The following is a 12137-nucleotide window of genomic DNA, read 5'->3' on the forward strand; positions in this document are numbered from 1 at the left end:
TTTTGGCCCAGTTCTAATTTCAAGCTCTCCCTGAGGCTAGAGGTCCCTGCTTATTTGCATGTTTTCATTACACTACAACGCCTTGCTCAATCTCAAAGGTAATCCCCTCCTAGGCTGATTTCTGCCCTCGTATTTTCTCACCTATCTGAAAGAAGCAAGTCAAGGGCCTTCCCAGCAAGAAGAGGCAGCTGAAAAACCAACGTCTCCTGTCACTCTCAGAAGCAGTGAGTACAGTGGGAAGAGGGGGATGGCTATAATGGATTGATCCCTTTCTCCACTGTTTACAAGTTTTGGGACCCTGGGCCAATTATTTAGCCTCTCTGGGCCTCACTTTCCTGTTCTGTAAAATGCAGAGTACACCACCAACCTCTGTGCTACACGCACCTTCAGTATGGTTAAGTGTAATATCCCCACAACAGTGCCTGACACGTGGTACATGCTCTTTCCATGGGAGCCAGGTAGCGCGGAAAGTGCCCAAAGAAATTGCTGTGACAGTTCTCAAGTTTCCCAGCCTTGAAGTATGTGAAAAATGAGCTGCATGAGCCAAATTATCTATACTTCCTACAAGAAAAACCTATAGCTTGATAACATCAAAGCAGAGTTTGAAATTCCCTTCCCTCCACTGTTCATCAGGAGAAGCACTTACAACCAGGGCCCCAATAATAAGCCCTTCCTTTCCTCTCTTTGGGCATTCTCAATCTCGCCTCCTCTAATCACCCTCCCCAGTTCCCCACAGCAGTACTTTACCACCTTGGAGCACAACACAAGAAGCTGGGACCCTTTGAGAAAATACGAATGCTCAGCAGCAGCTCCCAAAGGTTCCAATCTCATTTTTCCAGGATGGAACCCAGGCATTGGTGGTATTTTATAAAAGTTCCCCAGGTAATTTTAATGTGCAGCCAGAGTTGAAAAAACCACTCTGTACCAAATACACTCGTTATTAAAAGGTTTATGCATAACACTAAAAAAACATTTTTATTACCATAACGACTTGGTGGGAGTGTTAGGCCTGCGCACCTAAAAGCTAAGCTTCTCAGCCTCCATGAAAGATCAGACCTGGGAGGGGCCTGGAGGGTCAACTAGGTCACCGTCATATAGTGGAGGAGGCTCAGAAAGCTGAAGTGACTTTCCCTAATAACCCAGCTTATTGGTAGAGATGGATTCCTCCCCGCAGAGCCATAGGTCTTCATGACCCACTTCCTCTGGCTCAAGGGTTATCTCTGAGGTCTGAACAGCCAACTTCTATTCCCTCTTCTTTTACTTCCTTTTTTTCCCATCTTGCCTAGTGTTTCCTCAACCACTGGCCTTGTTCTCAATCTTTAGTGCCAAATGCTATCAGTTTGAAGCATTCCATATAGTGCCCGGAACTTTGAGAGGGAAGGTGCCATGAAAATCTTAATAAACAAATAAATAATTCATACTAGGTATTGGCCTATTCTCTGCACTACTGGGTTTCAAACATTTCTTAGAGGCAGACTCTTACCCACAAAGTCAAACAAATAAAATCCATGAAACAGAAGTGCAGGGGTTGAAGTTGGGGTGGAAGCCCAGAGCCTCAAGGGTTCAGCCCCCACCACCGCCAGGAGGACAGCCGTGGGGTGCCCCCCACCCTTCCTGGGCCCTGAGGGGCATGGATTGAAAACTACTGCACCACAGGACACACAGTTGTATCGCGAGTTTACGATGGGCAGCCCAAAAGACACAATTTCATTACATTACGCATCCTCACATTACACATCTTCATCCCCCCCACCCCCCCAACAAAAAAAACAAGAAAAAGAAGGTATTTGTTGAAAAACAAGTACACCTCTGTGAAAACTGCATGTATTGCAATTGGGTTGTAAGAAAAATAAAGAGACATGGCAGTGGTCTGGTCTGTTCAATTCACTCAATCCTGAAATAAGATTTAAGTCCCCCAAGACTATCAAAAGATCTCCCTCAGCAAGCAGGGACTCTCCCTAACATATGTGTAGTGTGCATGCATGCATGCGTGTGACTCTGTTACCTCCTCTGAAGACTTAGGGTCCCCAAGCCCTTTTTTCAATCAGAAGAAACGAGTAATGGAGAACAATTAGAAGCCAGGAGAAGCATCCACAGGTCTTTGGCAGTCAAGAAAAAGACTGCCCCTTCCTGGTAGTCAGCCTATAGAAGAAACTCTAAAATCCACCTTCAGGTTGACTCCTTAATTTATGTAGCTGTCAATGACAAGCGTTCCTACTGTCGATCAAACCAGTTATGCAGCAACAAGTACTGATTCAGTGGCTAAATTTGCCAAAAACATCAGATTGATTATTTTCAATGATTTTCCTAATGTAGATGAGGTGAGGATTACAACAGAATTTTTTGTTTGTTTCTTCACTTATTTCTTTAACCACCATGTGCTCCTGAATCCATTTCTCCTTCATTCTGCTCCAAAGAAATTCCGGCTTGCTTAAAGACTAGGTCTGAGCATCTAGAAGGCTGTCAAGGAAAGAAGGCAGAGATAGAAAAATAAAATCTCTTCAGATTTGCATTTTGTGTTCCTTGTCAAAGCACTTTCTTTTACTTCTAGTACCTCCATGAGGCAGATGTCATGCTCCCCATTTACAGATGAGACGACTGAGGCTGAGAAAGGTGAAATCACTTGCCCAAGGTCACACGGTCTGTATCCTAGAGCTCGGCTCCAAGTCTACCACTCCTAAGTGCAGCGCTCTGCCCACCACACAATTTCTGGCTCAAAATTCAAAGCGTTCCCTGTTAACCTCTAACGAAGTAAGTCAGAAGTCACTAAAAAACTTGAATTCAGCAGGGTCCTGCCACCATGGTGGTGTCATTTCTCCCCAGTCTAATCTTACCACCACCGTCCATTTCTCCGCTGAAATATCTGCACATTAATTGGGAGTAAGGTATGTATTAGAGGGTATATATTGTCAAGAATAATGGGCCATGAACTACTTTCACAGGGCCACTTACTTCGCCCTTAATATTTCAAGCCCAAGTCCTTCTGCCATCATTTTTCTCCCACCTCTTGCTCCAAATTCTTTTTGATCACCCCCCTTTATACTGTTTAGCCCTACCCACTCCCTTCCTCTCTGCCTTAAAATCGAACAGCCATGGAGTTTGTTCAGATTCCCTATTCATCAAGGAAATGAATTCCATATGCATAATTCATTTCTTTTGTGAACTTTTTTCCCCTGCAGGGAGTTAATGCTCCCCAGCGCATTGGGAACAGAGACAGTGACAGAAGGACGAGAGAGCAAGGGGGCAAAAATGCCTTTCCCCATGTAACCGGGACAGATAAGGGCCAAAAGGTCTGGCCCCGCTGGCTGGCACCTTGAGCTCCACAATTCCATCTCGCCAAAAGGAAGGGGTACCCTGTGCTGGTTATTAGGGGACAATAGGCTTCGTCTTCAAGGGTGAGTAGCCCAGGGAGTCCAGGGGCCTTGTGAGGCTGGAGGCCTTATTTCCAAACCCAGTGGCTGACTCTGGGTAGAAAGAAATCGATAGAGCCCTCCCACTCCTTTATGTCTCTGCTCATATTAAAAACCCAAAACTAAACAAAGAGATATACACCGTGCCCAATGCACCATGTTTAACAGCTGTTGCATTTGGAGAAAAAGCAGTCCCTAGTCCAAAGTCAGATTTGAAAAATGGCTTTATTAAGAGAAAGATTTACTGTATATGAACTCCAAGACTAGAAAGTGGAGGAGGAGCAGCTGAGAAAGACAGATCTGCCAGACGGAGAGCCCAACTGACTCCACTGGCTGATGTTACCTTTTGGCAAGATACACTGACCCACAAGACGTCCTGGAAGTTCCAGGCCTTTGGTTATTAACTCTTTAATAACAGTTTAGAGTCCCCAAACTTCAAACTGGCTTGATAAATGGCAGAAAAGACTTTATGGCCAACATGGTGATTTTATTCTGGCACAGTTTATTTCAGAGAATGTATGTCACTTAGCATCTTATTGAAATTTTTTTTAAAATCCATCTTTCTTTTCTCTTTTTAGCTTCTGCCTTCCTCCATCTCCACTGGAAAAAAAATGGCTGATAATCATTTTAGATTTGGGAATTCTTGTGCCTGATTTCTAAGGCCACCTCATAGTTTAGAATCTGTATCTTGGGAAAGAAGATCGGCTGGCTACCTTACCGGTTTAGGATCAGCACAATTTTATACATAGCTCCTAGAATGGACGGCTGGAAGACGCAGTTTAATAAGGAATCATGAAATTTCAGTTATTTACTTTTTTCTCCGTGTGGTTGGATATGGACTAGATAGACGAAGCCAGCCAACTGGCAGAAAACAGAAGTGGATCCACCAATAAACTGAAAGCACCAGAAATTTTACTGTGATTCCTATAGGATTCCCTTGTAAAGACAAATAAAACCCTCAATGGCTTTCATCTAATATATGAAACCAGAAAGCAGCTGGCCAGCTTTATTTTACCATCCACTAGAAGCACAATGCCAAAATAAGCACTCCATGCAGAAGCTAGGGTATCAACCATGGATACGTGAGTTATAAATCAAATTGCTCAGTTGTGTTTGGGGCACTAGAGAGAAGGCCCTACCCCGGGCCTCAGAGAGCTTATGGTCTATTTAGGAAAGAACAACTTGTGAAGGGCATAGTAAAGTTAAAGTGAATCCAAAGAATATAGAAATATGTAAGTGAGCCAAGTGACTCCCAACAGTTAGCAGCGATTCCCAGATCCACCCTGTCTAGGAGCCATCGGATCATGGAGGTTTCATGCTTTGGAGTGGATGGACACGTGTTTGAACTGTAACCACTTCTTGCTAGCTATGTGACTTTGGACATGAATTTAACCTCTCAAAACTCTTCTGTAAAATATTTGCTAGAATTTCACTTTTTCAGAGGATGTTTGTAAGAATTTGATTAGACTGAGGTATATGAAATAACTTGCTAGTAAGCCCAATAATGTATGTATGTAACATATGAATAAGTACCCAATAAATTATAACTTTAAAAAAGGTACTTGCACATTTAACCATTGGAAACAAACATGGTGATGCAAACTGACATGGAGACAGAAAAGATGACTTGGCACAAAGTGGGCACTCACATTCTGGAACTTAGCAACAAAAATGCTTCCTTAACTGCACATATTTGCTTCTTATATAGATTAGCCAGAAGGTGAGTCAAAGAGAATAAAGGAAGTCAACCCCTTCACCAAAAACCAAGCTTTTCCGTCTTATTCTGGAATGTATACCACTGCATCGTGCCCTTCATTTCTGCTAGGTGGAACCTCCACCTATATTCTATCTTTCACCACAAGACCACATCAGCATTGCTCTCCTTCCTATACTAAATCTGGACAGTAAGTGGCATCGCCCTGTCACAGGGGTACGGAGAACGTCTGCAACGCCCCATTTAACTGCTCTGTGCTCCTATCTTCGGGCTTCATTAGCATATTTCAGCAGTGCCTTGATGGATGAAGATAGATGGGGGAACATCATCCTTGGTGAAATCACTGTTTCATCAAGGTGAAACCAGCCTCGAGCTTCGCCACCTCCCTTTGTTTGGCTAGGTCTCTAATAACAAAATTAACGGCAGAATTAATGCCCAGGAGGCTCCCAGTGAAATATACTGATGCCCCCAGAATAAAGCTTTATCCTGGACCTCCAAGTTTATAATCCATCAATCAGTTGCTTCCATATTTTATCTTAAAATAAAACATCACTTCCATCACAGCAGAAGCCCGCCTCTCTATCGTTTCCTCTGAAACAGCTGGGCTGGGCGAAAGAATAAGAAGTGGCCTATTACCTTAAAATCATCACAGTAACTCCTGTCAAAGCAGAGAACAGACATTTTGTATCATGTCCTGTCTCCACCACTAGACTATGAGCTCCTTGAAGGCAGAGAGGTTTTTCTATACTTCCTTCTAACATCTCCTAACATCTATTGTTCTCGGAGGTGAGTAGCATATATTCACTACGTCTTTGCTGATATTAAAGGAACTGTGTTCGCCATGATAAAAATACCTAATCAAATCAATAAATGCATACCGAACACCTGCTATGTACTAGGACTTTATAAGACAAGGTTGTAATGCCAATCCTTAGGCCTCAGGACCACAGCATCTGCCCCAACAAGTTTCAATTCACTCCTGAAAGATTTTCTGTCTTAATCAACCACTGAGACATACTTGGGTAGTTCTCCACATGACAGTGGAGTGATGCCCCAAATGTCCTAGTCTGAGACCAAACTTTGGAGTAATGTAGGTGAGAGCCAGGTGAAATATCTGGGGCCTGTTTTTACTTCCATTTCTTATTCATAGTCACATCCCCTCGGCAAGACACTTCCACTCACTGGGACTCAGTTTCCACAAGATAGAACAAGACTGTACTCAGTTCCCTCCCTTCTGAAGTGAGGTGACTGCCACCTTCTCATGCACACTACCTCAGAGGGATGGTGATGGACATGTGGAAATGCACATAAGCACCTCTGAAAAATAGACCAATAGAAATAAACAGTACTAGAGACGGGGCTTATCATGTGAAAGCAGAATACTGCTAACCTCTACCTTAAAATAATTTCCTAACAAAATAGAGGGAGGGAGAAAGAGAGAGGGAGAGGAAGAGGAAGTAGGAAAAGGGGAGAGAGGAGAGAGAGAAAAGGAACAACCAAAAAGCAGTATGCATGTTCTATAACTAATCAAAGTACTTTATCTCACCGGACCTCAATTTTCCAGAAGTACTTGTGAGGATCAAAGACTTAGAATTTATCAAGTCTTCTAACTTCCTTAAAGGAAGGGTGTTAGCTGAATACCAAAAGTCACTGTAACCATACAGAAACAAACACAATATGTGATATTTGTCATGGAAAGGATACAAATCCACAAGCACACACCATTTGGAGGGTGACAGCAGACAATAAAATCTCCTTCCTCACAATGCTCTCTGACCAGAATAAGAACTGGAATTCTTGAAATCCACTGGGGAAGACACAGAGCCTTGAAGCTGTTCCTCAGGCCTTGTTTCTTCTTCATTATGTGCCTACCCAATGAACAGCTGAGGGAATACCTCTGAGCCAGGCTGCGGCTGAGGCTGCACCACAAGCTGCCTTTGGTGGTAACCAAGGCTTCTACCAAGAGTCTCACAGAGAGAACCACATGAAACCAGGCCACAAGAAGGCAGGTCATTTCCAGATAGAACCAAGTAGGAGGCAGCTGAGGAAGCATGTCTGCTAGGGAAAAAGGCCTAATTGCTGTACTGGTCTCTATCAGGTCACTGGGTGTCCTCCTGGCCTGAGCTAGTTTCCTGGGTGCCATAGTGGGAGCCACTGCACCCCTTTAACAATGAAGAGATGAGTGTGGACCCCACCCATGTCTCCTCTCCTCCCCTCTCATATCTTCTCTCTCCTTCCTCCCTGCCCCCAACTCGCAAGTAAAACGCTAAGATGAGTATCACGAGTCAGCAGTGGCACATGGCCATGGAATGCGACAGTCAGAGGCAGCTCAGAGAGGACACGACTGAAAGAACAGGTGGTGTGGAATTTTAGAACCACACTGCTTTTAAACTTTCTGCTCAAAGTCCCAGAAGGGCTGCTCTGAGGGGATGGTCACTCCCTGCACAGAGAACAAGAAACAGCCGAAGACATTGGCATCCTGGAGAGGTTATAACTCTGAGAGCCAGAAGGGCTCTGAGAGACCCAGGCCCTCCTTTGACAGAGAAGTTAAGCTGTTAACAGTTGTTTGTCTGGAAGATTGTGCCTGTGTTTGTTTCAAGACACAAGTAACCAATGAAAATAAGTACATACTGTCCTTCACGCTAGTGTCGTCACATCGTTCCCAAGGATCTACGTTGGGCAAGGAGCAATTTGCTGACTGGAGCACTTTAGAATAGTCAAAGGTGATAATTCCCAACCCTAGACCTACCTTACTCTGAGAAATAGGTCAACATTATCATCATCCTTACTGGCGAAACTGAAGAATGAGAGCGCTTAGCAGGACTTCAATGAGCGAGGCAAGGTGGGAACCAGGAGCCTTCCCCGTTGGAATCCCTCTGCCCCTCCGCAGGGTAACAGACATACTAATAGACATACAAACATAGACATACAGAAGGAACAGAGAAGTCACAAGGCCTTCTTTTAACCCTGCTGATCCACCTACCTCACATAGACTCCCAGAAGCCACGCTGCAATCTGTCCAGAGGACACTCACTAATATGGCAATTTTGAAGTCTAAAGTTCAAGTCTCATCCGCTCCTAGAACCTTCTGACTCCACAGTGACTTTCTATACTACTCCATCCCCTCTGGCTTTGCCAGGGGCTTCATGTACCCCATTAGGCCCTAGGATTTTGATCCCATCTTGGAACCAATGGTCTCTAGGACCCCAAACAAACAATCTCATTGTTCTGTATTACTGTCTCATCATCTGTGAAATGGGAGCAAACCATCCTGATTCTGTAAGGATTATCTAAGAAACCACTAAAAATAGATTAATACCTTCCAGGCTCCCTAGGAAGCAAGTCAAGCAACAAAAGGAGGGCAGTCTTGTCTTCTCCAACCTAAATGGAGGGAAATAATGGCTCTTCATTTCAAAGGCTAAGACTGAAGACAGAATCCAAGAGGTTTAAGTGTGTACTAAATAGGCTGCGACAATGCTTGTCTTCTCCTCACTTCCTGCTCTTTAACCACTGGGAGGAGGCTAACAGCAACAAGTACTGACACTTGCTGCATGCCAGATGTGCCAACAAACATGCCTTTTTGAACCGTCAAGCCACTCTGTGAGGCAGATATTGCTATCCCTTACAGACAAGAACACAAAGGTCCGGGTGGGCCAAGTGGCTTGCAGAAAGCCGCACCATTGGTAGGCAGTCAAAATAAAGATTGAACCAGGGTCTTCTGACGCCAGGCCTGTAGTTTGGGCTGGCCAATTCAACTCCTAGAGACAGGAAACAGGCAGGCAGTACTTACTCACCCGAGAGGGGTAGGAGAGAGCACAGACTCACTCCCTTTTCCCACTGCCAGATAATATCTTCCTTAAGCATTCAGCTGCAAACACTCCCAGTGCTCCATACACAGAACCGCCAAGAAGAGCAAAGGCCGGCCCTCTGACCCAGGAGGTCTGTGCCAAGCAAGCGTCCTTGGCATCTGTAGTGAGCAGGTGACCTCACTGAGGAGTGTCACGTGTGAGAGGTGCTGGTCAGAGCTGGGAGAAAGGGCAAGCCAGCAGGGATGGCCTGCCTTTCTCTTGCCTGCTTTGTTCTTCAGTCCCCAAAGAACAATAGGTAGTCACGCTCTGCTCCTCTTGCCTTTTTCACATTGTGTGTGTGTGTGTGTGTGTCTTTATCAGAAAATTGACTGTTTCATATTTTATTCACACGTGCGGAGTAAAGGCTCACCAGGCTCAGTAAAGGCAGCATCCAGAGAAGTCTGGGACTTTTCTAAGATTCCTCTTCTGGCTTAACAGCCAACCTACTTGGCCTGTTGTGCACAATAACTTCAAAGGGGAAACTGAGGAATGCTGTGCAAAAATCAGCAATCAGCACTTGACAGTTTGGAAAGTAATTATTTTAAAGCCTGCACTTGTGTATTTATCCACCGTGGTTCACCAGGGTTACCTACGTCTCATTGTGACTAGGGCAGACAGCGACCCACGGAAGCCATCTGTATTTTCCAGCAGACCAAACAGGAAGAGGCGCAGAAATCTGCGTAAGTGACCACGCTGCCGCTGTTGCTAGGCAGCACGATTATGTCCATTCTCTGCTGCTTGGCAACCAGCATTTCCCATCACATACACACACAGCCATAGCAGCAGCACAAGTGCCCTGAACTGTTGTCTTCCAGCTTGCAGAGAAAAAGGCTGAATTTCAAGGGAGGTTACAAGTATTAATGGACCCCCACCCTGCAAAATTCCACTGATAGCCAGATGGCCCCTAGAGCAAGATGGTCCCATTTAATCGGAAAGTGTCCCTTTGGTAACACTTGAATTTGTACCCAATGGTTGCACAAATCTTCTACTGAGTGCAGTGACATGCCAGAAAGATGAGAAAAGAGACTGAGTCAGCAAGCTTGAGCTTTTGGAGGAGAAATGTTGTGCTGTCTGCCCCACACCTTCAAAAAATTCATTGGCAGAATGATCTTTTTCCTAGGATCAGCCGTGTTGTGGACCAGGCTAATGTAAGGGGGCCATATACCTTACATGATGATGCTTCCTTCTGTGGTCCCCAACCAATGTCAGTGGAACTTGGCAAGCCCCTCCTAACCGAGGGCAAAACTGTCCTACAGTCATCCTAACCTCATTGGTCACAATCTGTCAGCTCCTTAACGGCAGGGCCAAAGTCATCAACTTACTGTTCAAATCAAATAGCTGCCGACTGTAAAACAGGACGCCCTCAGCCCACCTCCTGCCTTTGGGTGATAAAGAAACAGATGCCCCAAATCCCACTGGAAGCTAGCGTCCCAGCAGGCACTTGAACTCAGAAGCCCTTGGCTTCTAGTCAACTGTCTCGGCCACTCTAAGACCAGCTCCATTGTTTTCAGGCTAGACCCACATAAGAATCACATTAATTCAGTTTTTCTTTCGGTTTTCTTTCAGCCTAACTTTTTAATATGTTCACCTTTCTAATAGCACCTTTAAGAGGGACAATGTAGAATTCTGCTCTGCCCACCAGGGGAAGCAGCCCCTTAATATCATCAAGGGCAGATGTATTCTCTTCTAAATCTCTCCACAGGATTTTAGAAAACTCTCCAAACATCATTCCAATTCTACTCTGAAATCAGTGAGATCATCCAAAGTGATAACCTCATCGGTATTTCACTTTCTTCTCAGCCCCAGCTGGAGAATTTTTCCCCTCATTAAAATTAACGAGGTCAGTCTCCCAAGCTCAAGATACTGAGCACTCCTGTTGGTGGAGTTTTGTTTCTCAAATCGAGCTACAGTTCTGTAAGTGCAAAGTTATACTAAGCATCATTTACTTTATTGCTGCGTAATAAGAAACCAAAATGGAAGTCCTCAGCTATCCTCCTAACACATCCTACACTCAGCAGCCACAGGCAAACACACGCAGACCACACGTCCCCAACTCGGCCCGGGGCTCCTCGGCATTCTGCCCACAAAAGGAACCTTACTCCTGTTTAGAATCGACAGCTTGGTGGAAAAAATAATAAACTCAGGCCTTCTAAGTGGCCAAGGATCTAGCGTTACAGCCAATTTGAGAAGAAAGACACAGTCTCCCTGGGCATTTGACAAAGCCACGGTGTCCGTGCGTAAAGTACTACAGGGTAAAAGGAGGTGAGCAGAGGGGAGGATTTCTGTCCCCTTCTCAAGCTCTTCTCTGCAGCCAGCAAACAGGTGACTAGATATCCAAGCTTAATGTGACCTTAGTCAACAGTCATAAATGCTCCAGGCCCACCAAAAATCAAGGGGAAATACTACATCATCAAATAAAAGATGTACTCAACACTACATCTCTGGTGAAAGAAAGGGAGAGAAAGGATAAAAATAAAAAGCCAATTTCATAAATGAGGTGGAAAGGCACTTTATGAGGGAACGATACATACATATATCTCATATGCCAGAAACAAGCTGGACTCAGCCAGCCTGTTCCAAACTGGAGTAAGATGCTTCCAAGATGGTCACGTACAGAGGAAAACAGCCTTGTTTCAACTCACTCCTTCAGTTCTCCCTTCAACTTCCTTCTCCTTGGTTAGCCCAACCAATTTTGTTTCCTCCCTCTGTCTCTGTAGAACTGTGTTTCAATAAAAATAAAATCTAACTGTAACTGAGACCAAAAGGGAAAAAAAAAGCAAAAGAAGATGCTGGGGGCTAGGACTAAAGTCTGGGAGGGGGTGCCCACTGACTCTAAGCCACCAGATTTGTCAAGGCCCATTTACCCAGGCAGGAAAGGGGGGCCCACAACTCCCACCGTAGGCTGATCAAAGTCCAATCAGAAAGTACGGGAGGAAGCCGGCCTCATGTGACCCAGCAGAGGAAGCCAAGTCTAAAGAGAATGAGCTGTGCTTGTGAAGAAGGTGCACCCAGACATCTTCACTGAGCTTGCCAGAGAGGGGGGAGGGAGGGAGAGAGAGAGGGAGAGAGGGAGACAAGGAAAGAACGGGCAAGGGAGTCTATCTGAAGCTGCATCCTAACGAACCTTAATAAGTTAATGCAGAAATCCTCCCAAGGAGTCTGCCT

The 12137-nt window shown here is 45.0% G+C and overlaps 1 protein-coding gene across 8 annotated transcripts in view; it reads right to left on the reverse strand.

The window, feature by feature from the left end:
* PBX1 (PBX homeobox 1) overlaps positions 1-12137 on the reverse strand; it is a 308844-nt gene that overhangs the window by 226830 nt on the left and 69877 nt on the right. Inside the window, exon 1 of one of the 8 annotated variants that reach the window (XM_008514479.2) lies at positions 8919-9667. The exons of the other annotated variants lie outside the window; for them this stretch is intronic. Within the exon in view, the coding sequence (XP_008512701.1) occupies positions 8919-8988 (70 nt within the window). The 5' untranslated portion in view covers positions 8989-9667. Of the gene's footprint in view, positions 1-8918; positions 9668-12137 lie in introns of those variants that run through there. 8 annotated transcript variants of the gene reach the window in all.

This window comes from Equus przewalskii, unplaced genomic scaffold, assembly GCF_037783145.1.
Source record: "Equus przewalskii isolate Varuska unplaced genomic scaffold, EquPr2 ChrUn-3, whole genome shotgun sequence".
Classification (NCBI taxonomy): Eukaryota; Metazoa; Chordata; class Mammalia; order Perissodactyla; family Equidae; genus Equus; species Equus przewalskii.